Consider the following 17204-nt stretch of genomic DNA (forward strand, 5'->3'; position numbering starts at 1 on the left):
TAAAGAACTCAGGCTTAGTAATGTGACAACTGTGATGATGGGGTGTGGAGCGGAAAGCAGCTCAGGGAACGTTAAATTACATGGAGAAGGGCAGATCTTGGCTGAAGATAACTGTGTTTTCTTTCACCCATTTTGAAGTGAAAGCTGTGGTGACCTGTTTTACTTGTTCAACACCTAGATTCATAGTTGGTGAATCAGTACAGTAGATTTGGAGTTGATGAGGTAATTCACAGTTATATCTGAAGAGCTCCAAAAGAGGGGAGGGGACAAAGATAACGTGGGTGAAAGACAGAACCTTTTTAAAAAATGCTGCGGTTGAATTGATATGGGCAGTAAATTACATTAACCAGCAGAAATGGCATCACACAGCCTTCCCTTTCAATGAAGGCTGAGGAGGCAGGCAAGGTGGGAACCATGGAAAAAACATCTTTTATCCAGTCTTGTGTCTGGAACTGATACTTTCTCTGCTGTACGTTCTACCATTTGATTTATGAGTTTTTGCAGGCAGTCTCTGGAGTACGTGAAGAGAGTTGGGGGCAGCTATAGCCTAGAGCAATAATTTCTCTCTTTCTCTGCATGACTGCTTTCCTGTCTGTTAGGGGTATTTGTATAAGAAGGTATTTTTCTGAAGTTAGAATTGAACAATTGGCTCAGGAAAGAAGCAATTGGCCTGGCTGGAGATGGTGTGAGTTGGTCAGTTTATGGAAGGCAGAGCTAGGGGACAGAGTGAGGGGACTTCTGTCCCCCTTTTTCTTCTACACTGCTAAAGCTGCTGTTTTGGTGGTGGTTGTTTTCCTCATCTATTCATTGTGGGGCAGGGGGTTCGGAAGTGAAAAATGCTAATCAGAGGCTAAATTTGAGATTTGTCATTCAGCTTTTTATGTCTATGCTTCTACTGGGGTGCCTTGTTGTCTTAATGAAATTGCTCAAATGCTGAGTATCTTGATTGCCCAATGAGAAGAATGATACCTGTGTAAACTTCCTAGGGATGTGTAAAGGAAATGCAGAATTATAGTCCATTGCATTTTTGATTTTTTAGCTTCAATCTGTTTCCTTCTTCATCCGTCATCAGATACAGATAGTCAGATGCATAAAGAGTGACTTTCTTGCTCTTTGTGTAAGTTTGATTGCACCCCAGGGTTCAACTCAGGCTTGCTGGCACCACGCTAGTTAGGAAACCACTTGTCAGTGGAAGTAGACAGATTGCAATATGCTTGAGCACATTTTCTCTCTCCAAAAACCCTGTAATTATTTATGCCTTCAGCAACTGGAAAGAGGTGTTTCCTGCATGGGGCTTTGCCATCCATAGCTATGGCAGAGTGGAGTGTAAAACCTGATGCACTACTGAAGAGTACTGCTGCACTACAGAAGATTTTTTCTTGTTTCCTTGTCAAATGTTCCTACAGGGATCTTCTGTGTATTTTGCAACCAAACTGCTGCTTTCTGCTAAGCAACAGCTCATAGAAAGGGTAGAGCATGCCGAGGCAGTACATATGCATGCAGCCTCGGAGAAAAGCACGTGTAAGGATTTAAATAGCTTATGAAAATAATTGTTATCAGTACAATATGATACTTCTCAAACTGGGTTATAATAGGAAGCTAGAAGTTTTTGGTGTTTTTTTTTTATTTTTTTTTTAAATCTTGTTTTAAGTAGATTCAATGCAACATTAAGAAGAGGCAGAAAAGAAATTTAGATCTTTGACAGTTATGATCTTTTAGAAATTCCTTGGTGAAAAATCTGAGAAATTAACCTCTTCTTGGTGATGCTTAACAAGAAACTTTTGGTAATTCTTTTTACTAAATGTGGGGAAAGTAGTTTGAAGATGCCTTTATTTTCTTCAGATTTTGGTGGAACAAGGAGTTGGTTTTTTTCTGGTTAACTATTTAATTTCCTGTACCTGTCTTCATGTCTGTTTTGTCTTTTTGCATTGCTTTTTTGATAGAGCTTTTTATATTTAAGCATCTCAAGGAAGAAATGCTTGGTCAAATTCTGTCCTCAGCTACTAGGGGAAAGAAGAGTAGGAAAAATGTATTGACTTTTCTGATATAAAGCTGGTTGTTGAACTAACTCACCAGCAAACCAAAAGAACTTTATCCCGTTCTCTTTGTTCGTTTGCAAATTGATTTGTCTGTTATGAGGTAAAATACAGCAGGTTATTTTCAATTGTTTTTGAGGCAGGGGACCCAGGACCTGCTGAAGTGGGGTAACCAAAATGGTGCTTGTCCTCTGATGAAAAGGCCAAACCAAAAGTGCGATGTAAAGCCTAAAAATGAGACTCAAATAAAAAGTAAATTCTGTCTCCACAAAATGATGCTTTCTCTTTGTCCAAATATTCGGCTGCACTGACATGTCCAAGCAGATCCTTAAACCCAAAAGCAGATGTTTTAATGCTCTTACATTTGCTTTGTCAATATGATGCGTCAACAGTGAGTTGCAGCCCTGCATTTACATTGCAAGCGCCAGGCTGCTTCGGGCTGGTGATTTGCTCTTTGACCTCATTCTTCCTTTGAACCTGCTGCCGCGGTGTGTGCTTGCAAGCTGTGCCGAGGCATCGTGTCCCTCAGCCCTTTGCCTGTTTGTCTTGTAATTTGCAGACAAGAAAAAAGCAGGCAAATTCCAGCCTTTCAAGAAGCTCTTTGGTAAGAGGAAGAAAAGAGAGCCTGTGTCAGACTGTGAGGAAGCCAAACTGAAGCCCAGCCACTCCTTTGGCAACATCTGCAACGGCACCTTGTCCTCCGATGAAGAGCCAAACAGTAGTCTGAGGTAAGCTCATACATGTCTGTTGCCAGCTGGTGGAGGAGCCCCTGCAAATGCAAGACTTATTCTCCCTGTTTTTAATGGAATTACATTTAAATTCTGCCTCTGTTGAGTGGTAGCAAGTTATATGCTGCTCTTTTTATGAAGCATGTGCATCTCTGTCCCTCTTCTGAACTTGATACCCAGTGCTGTAGGCTCTGAGGTCTCACTTCTTGCTCGCGTTACTTATTGGGTACCTGTGCTGGTGTACTAAAAAGAAATCCCAGAGTGAAGCAGAAATTAATTTGAATCTAGCTTTGTGGTTTAACAGAATTCCATGATGGACACATGAGCAGAGCTATTAATGGTATCTGTGTTTTTAATACTGGGGAGAGGGAAACCTGAACTGGCTGCTACAGATACTTCATTGCATAGTTTTCCCTGCAAGGTGGTATTTCTGCATTAGGATGGATACGTCCTCGTTCAGTCTATCGCATACAGATTTTGCATTGTAATTGGCATCAACAAACGTGCTATCTTTATTCTGATCCAATTTGAATGTAGAGTAGAAGGAGGAAAAGAGGGAACAGAGGCACTTGGAAATCAGATTGTATTCCAGTGGCAGGAGAGGGTAAGAAGAGAACGTGAGAATTCACTGCAGAAATGATGGAAGAAAGAAATGGCACAGAGTTAACTAGTCAGCAATGTATGACCAGAACAGAAAAAAAAACCTAAACAAAACCAAACCAAAACACCACACACCACCACTAACAAAAAAACCAAGACCTGGTGCTCAAACTAATTGGGTCGATAGCACTTCTTTCACTTGCCAACTGAAAGTCTCAGAGAAATTAGTTGACTTCTGGCCAAAGCCTGCTTCCTTGGAAGAAAAGGAACTGTTTGCACGGAGGAGTATGACAGTGACAAAAAGTCTGAGAAGATAAGAAAACCACACCAAATTCCTCTGCTCATTTGAAACATCACCCTGCACAGTATTTTCAGTGGTACAAAATCATAATTGCAAAAATATGATATTATTTTTTTCATTTTTTTAAGCTTCTGGATTTTTTGTTCTGTTCTGTGGAATTCTTTAAGTTCTAGGCTTCCCCTTTGGTTTCTGCAGTGCAGCTTTGTGCATCTTTTTTGCCTGTCCCAACTTTTCCAAAAATGAAGACTGAGCATGGCCGCACTGTAGATGGAGATGTGACTGACTGCTATGCGTTGCATACATGATGCCTAGCGACTGTAGGAAGTTACAGTACCTGCCTCAAGAGCAAATTAGTGAACAGGAGCAAAACAAAGGGCATCGTCTTGCTATCAGGGATTTCCTATTCGGTGTAACTGAAAATGCAGTGCTGCGCCCAGAAACAAACAGTGATATGGGAACTTGTCCCATTCCTCAGTGGTAAAGGTGTGGCAGACCCTTTTGAGACTTAAATGCTTGCCTTTTAAAACATATTCATCTTCTCGTTTAATAAAGCCACTAAGTATAAGCCTCTGGTGAAGTAAATCAGACCGAGCAAATTAAATCTCAGCGGATTAGCAAATATGAGGGGTCCCACAGCTTGTCTCAAGTCGAATGTTTCTTTCTGAACCTGTGGTTTGTGAGAGGTTCTTCTGGTTTAGCCTGCTAGAAATACTCAAGTCAAAACTCTGTTTTTCCTGCCAGATTTCATGTTGCAAATGTGAGTAGGTTATAATAACTTTCAGTTTGCAGATAGTGTTTGCTACATTACTTATTTTACAAAGAGCATAGTTGTTCAGTGCAGTGCATTAAATTGCCTTGAGGAGCTTAGTTTTGTCACCTCTTTTTGTTTTCAGAAGCATGGCTTCCACCCCTTGTATTTTTTTGTCTTTAGTACAATTTCAAATATTTATGAATTGAAGGCAGAGATAGGCTGTCTAAAAGACTATAAGTAGTTGCCTATAGGTTGTCTATCAGTAAATATGTTGCCATAACTTCCACTATTCATATAGAAATGGACTAGAGCAAATATAAATAACTATTAGTATATTTATATAATGAAAATCCTAAGCAGTTTTATAAAACCACTTATTTTTTTTCAGCTCTTTAAGAATATACGATGGCTGTATACTTAGAAAAGCTTAATAAAAGTTCCAATTTTGTAGGTAAAGTTCAGGGATGCTTTCGGTCCCTTAATAGAGTTATATTTCTTCATCAGCCTGTAAAGTACATTTATTTGTTATCTGTAGATTTCTCATGTGCACTATTTGTTTTGTTTTGGGGAGAGAACGTTGTTATTTTGAAATGATATTAAAGGAGGAAGCTGCTTTAGGAGGGTAGAGACAAGTAAAATAGATGAGTATAGGCTAAATAAGATGTTCGTATTGCTCTCAAGACCTAAGCTAGTGTTTCACTGTGTGCTATATTGGCTTGCAAGCCTACTAAGAGCTAATGCCTGAATCTCTAATGTATACTGCACAGACCGGGTGATGCAGACATACCAGGAGCAATTTAGGTAATCTGCATATGGTGTGGGTTGGCTAGCTTAGTTGAAAGCAGCCTGACAGATCTGCCTGTCCATCCTTTCTTACAGATACTTCCTGGTCTCATCAGATGCAAATAATTTGCTTGGTATCCTGATGTATGCACACTTCAGCTTATTTATTCATCCATGTTGTTTTGCAATTCCCAGGTGGAAGGTTCCCTACTGCAATTTTCTTGCCCTGCCCTGTGAAAGGCTGGAATTCCTTTTCCCACTTTTATATTGCCCTTCTTGAGTTTACAAAGTTAAAACTGTATTCATTAACTTTCTGTCCTAACCATATGAGCTGGGAGATAGAAGCACTTACTACAAGACAAGTTAAATTGTGTTTGTGAAGCTTCACTGGAGTCTCGAGAAGCTTCTGTTCCGAGGCTATGATTTGGCCCTTTATCAGATTTTATATTTCCCTTCTTTGTCACAGTTGACACTGAGCAAGCATTGTGAGGACATACCTTAAAGGCCACCTCTGTAGCGCCCTACAAAAAGTTTGTCATTCTGGGTTGATGTGCGGAGGCAGTGGGGAATTATATTTTTCTTATAGAGGGTACAGTAGAGTGCCTTTCCTTGGGCTGAATGTACTATTTAAAAGACCTGGAATGAGACCTGTCATATCGGTAAGACTCAAGTGTGAAGACACTGATCATCTTGCAGGGAAAAGTCTGTCAGCAAACTGCAGTCTCTTGAGTGTACCTGTCCATGAAACGTGGGACCCTTTTATCTGTAAATCCTCACCAAGTTCTGCATAATGGCTATAGAACTGTTCTCAGGTTGCCTACATAAAGTCATCCTCATTACGAAGAAATCACCTAGAGATCTTAGTTGTCTCCATATGCTGAGGAAGGTTGCCTGTGAAGAAGAAAAGAAAGAGATTCCATGTCTCATAAACAACTTTGCCTTGTATTTGCTGAAGCTTTGTCAGCATCAATTGTTATTGGGACTCAACTGCGAATCACCGAGCTCTTTGTCTAGTAGAGCTGTATTAAACAGCTGCTACTCAGTTAATTAATCCAGCTTCTTTTCTGCTTGTGGGGCCCACATGCCTGAGTGTGATTTCTCCAAATGTATTAGTTCTTTGAAAATGCCTGATTTTGGCAAGCAGAGTTGGTATTTGCTATTCAAGCTATACCCTTGTTGTACTTGATCAGATAACTCGGAGAGATCATATAACTTCATTGTGTCACTTCCATGATTGTAGAAGCCAAAAGCATTCCCTTGCAAATATGACGTTTGGTTTCTGACAAGTTTACTAGCAGAACTTCAAAATTATCTTTCTTTGACAATTGTCCTGACGTCTTGCCAGGAAACTTCAATTCTAGAAATGTCAACTGGGCATATGCAAAGCTGAAGGAAAATCTTTCAGTACTTTTTGTAATATTTTCCTAGTGTCTGCACTCAAAGACAGGCTTCACTGGGATTTAAGGCAAGTGTTTTGCACAGTTCTCATCACTATACTATATAGATAAGCAAAATAAGCAATAAACTGTTTATGGATCAAAGCTGGGGCAAGGAGCATGCTATGTTCCCAGGATGCATCAAAAGTTATACAGCTTGTGACAGGAAGTTCCCAGGGGGAAGCCCCTGGGTGGCAAACCAGTACTCAGTGCCAAAGATGCAGCATGAATCAGGTCATGCATGTGTGTGGAGCTTCACGTTGCATGAGTGGTTGTCTCTTGATAAGAACAGAACTCTCCTGAATTTCTGTGGACAGTCCACCTGCCAACACCAAGCACAAATCTTTCCATTTGAAAAGAGCAGAAGAAGGACTGGGGAGAAAAAAAAAAAGCATTTCATTGTCATCTTAAGAGGCCTTCATTTGTTAATTTGCTAAAGGTAATTTTTGTAAGGAGCTGAGTGGGTTGGGCTGTTTCACTGGTGGTTTACAGCTGAGTCCAAATGCCACAGACAATCTGAAGGTGGAAAGGAAATAGTGGTTTCATACCAGCCATCAGCTTTTATAGTGCAAAAATGGCTTCTCTCTGCTTAAGAGAGGCCAAAGGCAGTGGTGGAAAGAATGTCAGTGAAGCATAGGGTGAGGCATCTGCACAGCACGTTTCTTAGTAGGTACTTGGCTGCTATTGGCCTTCCTCAAAGTATTTTTGAGAGGGAAAATAATGTGATCAAGACTTGATCGGTCACTTGAGTTGTGGTATCAGCAATAAATGCCAGACAGGTATTACCTTTAAGAGGCATTTGACTTGTAAAGTATAATTTTAAATTTTACATTAATTTCGAATTCCATGTCTGAATGGGCATGAAGAGCACAAAGAAAAAAAAAAATCAGGCAGGGACATGATAGGAAGCAAAGCTGTCAACATAGCTAAATCACTATCTCTTTAATGGATTGAAATTTGAGAAAGAAGCCTACAGAAAGTGGAAACAAATGATGAGTCGCAGAGGGATGTAAAGGATAAGTAGGAGTGATTTTACTGATAGGAGGAGGACTACATAAAGAATTGGTCCTCTGTAAGTGAGGAGGGAGTGATGGCAACAAGTGAAAAAAGAAAACGCAGCAATAGGTGTACTGTTTCAGTCTGTGTGAACTTCGTTACTGCGAATGCAGTTTATATTGAGTTTGTGCATACACAGCAAGTAGCAGGAACACCTCTGCTTGGAGGCACTATGTATTCCAAACAAAATGCAGGTTATTTTGGAGGGTGCAGATTGGGAGCTGTATTCTTGTGCTTGGTTTTGGAGAAATTAGAGATACGGGAGGCTTGTTCTGTGCTCAACTATCCTTTCTGTGGTTGTTCTCAGCAGAGCATTTACTTCGGGTAACAAAATTATTCATCTGATTTTTCTAAAGTGTACTCAGCTTAAGAATTTCTGCAGATATTTGTGGTCTTCCACTACTTCAATAACAGCATGTTATATAATTTGGCTCTGGGAGGTGATACAATTTGTTCACTGTTACTCACCTCTTGTATCTCCATTTTAGTTTTTGAATATTTAATTTTCATTTTGCTTTTCATGTGAATGAGAACAACTCATCTACATCAAATATGGCCTTGATTGCTAACTGCTGATCAATGGCATGTGCTCTCGTTGCCATAGAGACTGGCCTGAGAAATGAATTTAATTGTATTTTCTTCATGTCTCAAGTGACTCTTTTATTATTGTTGAGGTAATTACCTGATATGTACCTTGAAAGAATATGTGGTGATTGATTAAGTAAGGCAAAAACATCAGCAGCAGGACAAAAAGATATACATTCTTGCTCCAGGCCACCTCAGGGATTTCGTTAAAGGTTTGATCCAAAGGTACAGACTGGTTGTGGCATCTCATTTAGCTGGACTCTTGTAAAGCAGACATATCAAAGTAGTTGTTGGCATAGAGTCTGTTCCAAAATTTCCGAACATGGCTTATGATATTTTCAGATCTTCATAAAGGAAAGTCTTGCTTTTACCTTCATCTCAAACTTGTAAGCCTAATGCATAAACTTCTGATGTCTGTGTATTGTTTTTTCTGCATGACTATTAGAGCATTTTATCTCATGAAAATGAATCATCAGCAGTTCAGCTGTTTGCTTTCTAAATTTGAGAATGGGGAGGAGAGAAACTCAACAGTCTATAAATGATAACTTGCAAGAATCTGCTTTGTTAAAGTGGGAAGACTAAGGAAATTTGATTTAATGTATTTGTTTATTAGCTGTTAGTATACTTGTACATTCATAAAGCCCCGTGGACTGAAGGTACTGGTTAAACATGAAAACAACCAGACCTACAAAATCACAAGGTTTTACAGTTTGTGTCTGGGGGAATATCCTGATTCCTTCTTGGACAATTTCAGCCACTGCTTTGTTACATTTCCATGGGGATGCAGCATTGGACAGTTTTGTATGAAGCAATCTAGACCAAGAGTGAAAAAGTGATCTATTCACTTGCAGCTTCAAAGAGCACCCAAGATATCATCTCTCTGTCACATCCAAGTCTCATACACTGGGCAATTTTTTTTTCTTTTGCTTATTAGCCCGATTTCTGCAATTGGATTTTGTCAGTCTCCTAATTTCCTTCTTAAGTGCCTCATTTTGAGTGCCTTCCTGGCTCCAGTGGGAGTGCACATTGATGCATCATGTCCCATGGACTTATATGTGTTCACGTTCCCCAGGTGTTCATGAACCTGATCCTCCTCTATTGTGGGAGGGGGTCTAAACCCCTGGTCACCATCTTGCTGTCCCATGACCCAGGAGGGGCGATGGGAGCAGTTATCGGTGAAGACTGAGGCAAAAAATTAAGTACCTCAGCCTTCTCCTCTGTTGAAACATGATCCCCATTTCCAGTCATCAGTGGGGGTACCTTCTCTTTGATCTTCCTCTTTTGATTGGTATGCCTGTAAAAGCCCCTCTTGTTGGTCTCTACTTCCCTTGCCAAGTTCAGCTCCAGCTGCACCTTGGCCTTCCTGACTTCATCCCTACGGAACCGGGCAGTGTCTCCATACACGTCCCAGGTTACCTGTCCATGCTTGCACTGACTGTGCAGTTCCTTCTTCTTTTTCAGTTTAAGCAGCAGGTCTTGACTCAGCCATGCCAGTCTCTTTGCTGCCTGATTTTCTACATACGGGGACGGAGCATTCTTGCGCCCTGTGGAAAGCTTCCTTAAACGTTTTCCAGCTCTGTTCCTCTACCTTGTCTCAGAGGACCATGTCCCAGGGGATCCTACCGAGTAATTACTTGAAGAGCTGGAAGTCTGCTTTCCTGAAATTTAGTGTCCTGACTATACTCCTCACCTGTCCCATATCCCTCTGGACCTTGAACTCCACCAGTGCATGATTGCTGCAGTTCAGACTGCCACCAACCCTAATGTCACTGATGAGTTCGCTTGTATTGATGACCATTAGGTCCAGTATTGCATCTCCTTGGGTGGGGGTCTTTATTAGCTGGGCTAAGAAATTATCTTTGATGCACACCAGGAGTCTCCTGGATTGCCTACAGCTTGCCGTATATGTCTGGGTGGTTGAAGTCCCCAAGTAGGATGAGAGCTTGCGAGCGTGACGCCTTCTGTAACTGGAGGAAGAAGGCTTATGATTGCATCCTTATGAGCTGGATGCAATCACTATATAGCACTTCTTCCTGCCAAGGCTAACATCAATTTTTCGCTTATTTTCTGCACGTTTTGCCACATTTTAGAGCAAATTTTGCATGGACATGTGCTACTTTTTGATAGAATTGTGTCACATGCAGCCATTTGCCAGGTCAGATGTGAAACCTGGACCATTTAGAGCTCCGTTCCTTCCATTATTCTGTATATTTCGGTTACAGCTGGTGAATTCTCCACAATCCTCAAGCTATATTAAAGATTCACTTGCAGAATTACTGGAAACTAGAATGATACCTTTCTTTGCTCTGTGTACTGAGACTTTCTGAGGTTGGAGGGTTTGGTGAAATATTACTTGTAGTTCTTGACTCTTTAATTTTCTAGTCCCACCTCGGTACCTTCTTGTTGAAAAGCAGTGAGGGTAGGGCTGATCCCTCAAGGAAGGCGAGTGGGGCAGGAAGTTGGATCCCTCAGCAGAATAGAAGCCTCGTCATCCGGAGCCTAGTCCCACAGTATTTAAGCAAGGCATACAGGACAGATCCTGGGATGTTGGCCAGGTCCAACCAGGAGTACAGATAAGGGAATTTCTGGATGATAAGGCAGGTCTGAAGCTGAACCAGGAAGTTGGCCTGTAGGTCACAATCAGATTCATTGATCACTCCACGGGTCCACAGTTGAGAAGGTAGAGCCAAGGGCAAGCAAGATAATCAGTCTCCAAATTGAGGTCTGGATCAAGGGGCTTCATGGCCAGGCACAGTTGTAGGTGAGTTGGAGACGAGCACCTCTCCAGCATAGCTCAGGCAGGGACCAAAGCCCAAATCTTCAACTGTGATCTTAAATAGAGTTCCTGTACCTGTGGGTCTGGTTGTGTGTGTAGGGGTGGATGGGGTTCCCAGGTGAGATTGGTCAAGCATTTATCTTCTGAGGATAGCTCAGCCTAGAGAAGAGAAGGCTCCAGGGAGACCTATCAGCCTTCCAGCACATAAAGGGGGCCACGACGAAAGCAAGGGAGGGTCTCTTTATCAGGGAGTGCAGTGATAGCATGAGGGGGAATGGTTTTAAGCTGAGGTTTGGTTTTAAGGGGATTTAGATTAGCTATTAAGAAGAAATATTTTACCATGAAGGTGGTGAGAGACTGGCACAGGTTACGCAGAGAAGTTGTGAATGTCCCATCCCTGAAGGTGTTCAAGACCGACCTGGAGGAGGCTTTGAGCAGCCTGATCCAGTGGAAGGTGTCTCTGTTTATGGCAGGTGGTTTGGAACTGTATGGGCTTTAAGGTCCCTTCCAAGCCAAACCATTATTCTATGATTAAAGCTTCTTAGCGCACTCACGTCCTTGACACCTCCCATGATTAATTACTGTGTGCTTAATGATTGTGATTTTAGTTAGATTATTAGCATGCATTAAGGATGCATCAGCCTCTCAAAACTAGGCTTGGTCCCTACATTTTAAAAATAATTAATTTTATAGTAAGTTCATAGGTTTCAGATCTGATTACATCAAATTGGAGCTTTGTATAAGACAATGTTGTATGATGTCTTCTGAAATAAGCAAAGCTACTAACACAGAGACTGCAAAGCAGGTCATGGGCATCCATGGGACTCTGGTGGGTTGTAACAATGGGACTGTGCAGTTTTCCCAGAGTGAATCCCTGGAGGTTTTGCAGTTCCCGAGGGTAACGTGGATTTATCTTTGGACTGAGCACAGAAATGATCCCCTTTTTACTTTGTGAGAAAGAAATCTTCAGGTACCGTGCTAAAAATTCTCTCCTTTGCCTGCTCATCTTGTGAAGACTCTGTTTATGTGTTTGTTAATGCTGTCTAAGCATAGCTGCAACCTGAGCTATGCTGCAGGACGGACAATATTCCCCATCTATGCACGAGTAAGAACTAAAACTCACGTTCGAGCATGACAGATGAAAGAGACTAGTCTAAAAATACAGCTCAGAATTACAATCCATTTTCCTCTATTACTGTATTAATGCCTCTCTGGAATGACTAGAAAATGCAATTTATGTTTTTCATCTCTAGTTGCCCTGGGGGCATACATGGTAGATGCAAAGAGCTGGAATTGGATTTCTTTTTGAAAACAAAACATTAAGTAAAGGCAACCTATCACTGCACTTGTCGTTTCCCTGGGGCGCTACTCTGAGAGGTGACTCTCAGATTTCTTTGAAGAAATTACACTAAGGGTCAGTACCTGGCTAAAAAAACCCTCATTCTTGCTCTGCACGCTTTGTGAATTGTTTAGTGTTAAAAATGCCTTTATGTTTAAAAGTTGGCTCTGATCTCTAATGATTACAGAATCTGTTTCTAATGGAAATGTAAAAGAGTAAAAGTCATGAGACTGGTTTTTTTTTTTTGGAGTCAATCTCTAAAACATGAAAGAACAGAACAACTCATTCTTTCCCTTTATTTTCCAGTTTCTATTTCTAACTCTTTAATATCGGAGTGGGAGGAACATTTATGACACACTGAAGAGGCAGTTGGTGGTGTGAGCTTTCTGTACTACAGTAATGCACTGGTATGGGATTATGCAAGATCTGAGACCTCAGTGTTCCCTGCTGGCAAAAATTCCCCTTTATAAGGACCCTACATTTATCTTTGAGGGGAGAAATAACTCTGGAGGAAAATAGGGTCTAAAACATAATAGCCACCAGTACCAGGGTAAACTAGACCTTATATTCTGTGCAGTATTAGTTACATACTGTTGTACTTGATGGTGCAGTCCCATAGCAGAATAAGCTGATTGAAGTCCAGGCTGCAGTCATCTGACTCTTTCGACATGCAGCTAACATGGCTGTTGTGCCGGTGTTTGCTCAACCAAACCAGGAAGTTGTGCGGGATTTTGGGTTTTGCTGGATTTTTGTGTGGGTTTTTTTTTTTGTTTTGGTTTTTTTTTGTTGTTGTTGTTATTTATTTAGCCAGAACATCTCTCTCAATTCTCTCCCATGATCCATGAGCACTGAGCTGGCGCAAAAGAAGTGATGGGAACACATAGGAAGGAGGAGAAAGGGAGAAAAGGTGATACCTCATATAGTCTGGACTCAGAGTAATGAGAGCTGACAGAAGATTGCATCCTAAAAAGAAAATGATGCACAGCAATGGATGGCTGATGGGAATCTGAAGAGAAATCTCTGTTTGCTGATCTTCATGGGAAAGGAATAGGACATCTCTTGTAGGCTCAGGGTGATTCTATTCTGCTGCAGAGGATTTGTTCCAGATTTCCAGTTTCTTAGCACGCAAAAACACCTCAGCAAGAGTGACAGTAAGAGGTTACTGCGCAGAGGTTTTTGCAAGCCAAATTCATATATAGATACGTTAGATCTGTGAGACTTCTAGTATCTATGTAATCAGCTTTACCTGTGTTTTTGGGGATTTTTTCAGAAATCTGAAATGCAACAGAAGGTGCTCTCCCTTTCCAGGGGAATGAATTGATCAGTACTGAGTTAATCAGAGTCTGAGAAACATATTCATTTTGTGCAGAAGGAGGCTAGTTAGGGAAAAGATGTATTTGAAGCAACTCTTCTTACAGCTAAATACAGTTAAACCTGGGCTAGGAGTCCACATCATGCCCATGGTCAATACATGGTGTGGTCCTCGCACTCCATGTCGTGCTCTGTTTCCCACTCATTTGGCACTACTGAGTACGTTATTTGTAAAAATCCTATGAGATGGTCAGCTCTGCTGTACGTTTACGTTCTTGGGTGCCCTCAAGATAAAGACATACCCTGGTGTACTCTGCGACAAAGCTCATGTCTATCAAATCACCTCTCATACCTTCTCAAAAATGTAGTAGTACTTCAGAAATTATCCTAATAAAAGACAGTCAAAAGTATTCCTGCCTATCTTCAGGGATCTGAAGAGGACACAGGTGTGGCAAAACTCTGAGAATTAATGGAACCTAACTTTTCATTGAGCATAAGGAAATTCATTTTGAAATTTGTGTATTGGAACTGAAACTGGAACACGATACCTGGGCTGCAACATGTCTTCAGAAATAACATCCTTAAGGATTTGCGAAAAGTGCTTTGTATACCACATCCATAATTTATTTAATTCAGTCAGGTTTCTAGAAGTGAGTCAGATGATGATTAAATTATTTCCAGCACAAACAACCTCTGAAGTGCCATCGTCAGTATTATCAACAGAAGTGCTCAGAAACTGATGCCACTGTTTTCCCTGATTTCTGTGAAGAGATATGGCAGTCTGAAACTGTGTAATACCTTCAACTGTGGCTACAACTGTAGCCCGTTTCTAACACATAATGAAACTATCAAAAGCTGTTCCTGCTGTCAATGCACCTTTTTGTCGAGGGAAGGGCTTTCTGAAGCACAGTGTGTAGATATGGTTTATGAGAACATTTTTATATAAAGGCTTTGGGGAAAATCTTCAGAGATGGGAGTGGTGGTAGCAGTGAAGGAAACTCAATTATTCATGCTCTATTATGACTTAAAAGAAAGTCAGTTTTCTGAAAGTAGAACATGAGAGGATTGCAAAAAGGGCCTTTGTATGTAATCTGCCAAACTCACAGCTGGGAAGATTTAAAAGGATTGTGGGCTCCAGGTGAGTAAAATAAGAAACATTTCAGAAAGTTTAACTAGCCTGGAAACCACCTTAAACACTATATGAACTCATCTGTAAAAGAAATTAGTTTATTACAATGTGCAATTATATTTTTTCCCAGTACTTTTTAGCCTTCACAGGTATTTAAGCAAAATTCTTAAAACACTTTTACCAGTTATTACACATGTGGCCAGCAAAAATGCTCAGTCACTCACTTTTGAAATAGTATGTGTATCTGCAAGGCATTTTGAAGGGATACAGTAGAAAGAGTTGTCTTGGGTTAATTCACTGCATGGTTTCTTGTGAATGCGTCATTGGTTCTGACAGTCTGAAGCAAATTTGTTTTGTTGGCAAGTTGACAAGAAAACAAAAATGGACAAAAGCTTTCAAATACATTTGACCTCACTTCTATGAAACAAAAATGTGTGATACCATGTGATGAGGAAGTGCCTAGACTGAAGGCAGGTGGTGTGTGGGGAAAGTATGCCGTACGTGCTTAGCACGGTCCTAACCTGCCATCGGTAGCATTGTGGACACTTGTCAAAGATAGGGTTGCACTTTCAGTGGTGACGTACTTATCCTTCTGGGAGACATGAAGCTTCCAAGCTGTTTCACATGACCCAGTGTCCCAAAGGAAGCTTTAAACCACTTTTTAAGAAATCTGATCGCACAAGCCATAAACCAAAATCTGCACATAGCCAAAAGTTGGTATACCGTGTATCTCAGTGGGGAGATTCATTGGATTAGTTCACAGGCAGGAGGTGAGACTAGATCACTAAAGGTATCCTCAGCTCTGTAGCAGAATGAGAAAGGTGTTCATCCACAGCCATGTCCTAGAGAGTCCACCAGCAGTTACCTCAACAGTCTCCATTTTCCATTTCAAGGATTCAGATTATTGGGCAGTTCCCATTGCCAGAACATCCCTGCTGCTGCTCAGCTGAAGTGTTGGGGTTTGGACTGTTAGTAAACCCTGTTCGGCTCAAAAGCGGCAGGTTGGCTCTTTCTGACTTAAATATTAACGGACTCATTAGTAAGGTCAAGAATGACTTGTAAACAAGTCACTGAACAATTTGATGCCTGAATTGCAACCCTCACCCTCTAATGAGCTATTCCAAACAATAGGGACAAACATGAGCTCTCTAATTTTAAGTATGAGAATGCCAACCTACTCATTGGACAGCAAAAGGGGAGATGTGTGTTACATGCATGGTGAATAGCTGTGAGACAAAGCCATGAGTATCTGAACCACATTGTTGCTGGGAAAATATTTGAGAGAGGAGTGTGTTTGGAGCACAGTATGACCTGGATTTTACATCCTCAGCAAATCTCTCTGCTCAAAGGTAAATAGTAAACTGTAAATCGCCACTGGCCTTGCCTTCTGCACCTGCAGGAGTTTCTTTACATGTTGAACTATGCAAATGCAGGAGAAGTTGGCATGGGCCAAATTTTGTGTGTTCCTCTCAGTTTTGGTTATGAATACAGATTTCCCCTTCCCGCTTGTTGAATGCAATACTGGAGCTTTCAGTTGAAAACAGACTTACATGGTTGTATGGAAAAGCCAGTTTTCACCCAGCTTCTTGTTAAACCACACATTCTGCAAGCCAGCCCTGCTGGGAATTTGTCTCCATTTGAGGAGCATTTCTCAAACTGTGGTTCATGGACTGATTCCTTTAGGACAGTAGATATATTCCAGTGCCATGCAGTTTTACCACAGCTCTGTGCACACACTGAGTCATGACGATTCAGTATAGAAACCTTTTTAGAAGAGGATTTTAAAATATACTTTTATAGTTTCTCTAATAAAAGGTTTCTAAAAGAAGGTGAATTACCTTCAGCAGCCAAAGGCAATCAAGCTTTGGGTTTTATTTAAAAAAAAATAAATAAAAGTTTGATGGCTAAAAATAGTGTGAAATATTGACCATCTCTTTTCTTGACTGTGTGCTGGTTTGTTTCAATGAATCACATTGTCAAAATATTAATTTCAGGTAAAAAATAATTTTTTAATTACTATGTGCTTGCATATATGTAAAATACAGGGAGCTGTGTGTTTTCTCCCCAAAAGTTTGAGTTATTTATTTTGTGAGTGCAGAAGTATTTTATGTACAAACTAGAGAGAAGTTGAGGTTTTGGAGGTGCCTTTTTTCAGATATTTTCATGTTACCTGTAAGAAATTTTTTTATAAAAGTCAAGAATAGGCTATAATTTGATCTGTTATAAAATGTTATTATAATAATATACAACATTCTTGGTAAGAAAAGATTATAGTTTTTACTTAAAAAGATCAAACCTCAGGTAAAAAAAGAGATGAAAATGTAATTAATACATTCCAAACTTTGTTTTCAAAGTATGAATAAATATATTTTG

The 17204-nt window shown here is 40.5% G+C and overlaps 1 protein-coding gene across 7 annotated transcripts in view; it reads left to right on the forward strand.

The window, feature by feature from the left end:
- Positions 1-17204, forward strand: part of CRACD (capping protein inhibiting regulator of actin dynamics) — a 121918-nt gene that overhangs the window by 80537 nt on the left and 24177 nt on the right. For 6 of the 7 annotated variants that reach the window (XM_054064680.1, XM_054064686.1, XM_054064682.1 and 3 more), the window contains one exon: positions 2596-2764. In XM_054064680.1, the coding sequence (XP_053920655.1) occupies positions 2596-2764 (169 nt within the window). Of the gene's footprint in view, positions 1-301; positions 406-2595; positions 2765-17204 lie in introns of those variants that run through there. The other variant, XM_054064687.1, reaches the window with a different exon arrangement.

Source organism: Cuculus canorus, chromosome 4 (genome assembly GCF_017976375.1).
Source record: "Cuculus canorus isolate bCucCan1 chromosome 4, bCucCan1.pri, whole genome shotgun sequence".
In the NCBI taxonomy this organism is placed as follows: Eukaryota; Metazoa; Chordata; class Aves; order Cuculiformes; family Cuculidae; genus Cuculus; species Cuculus canorus.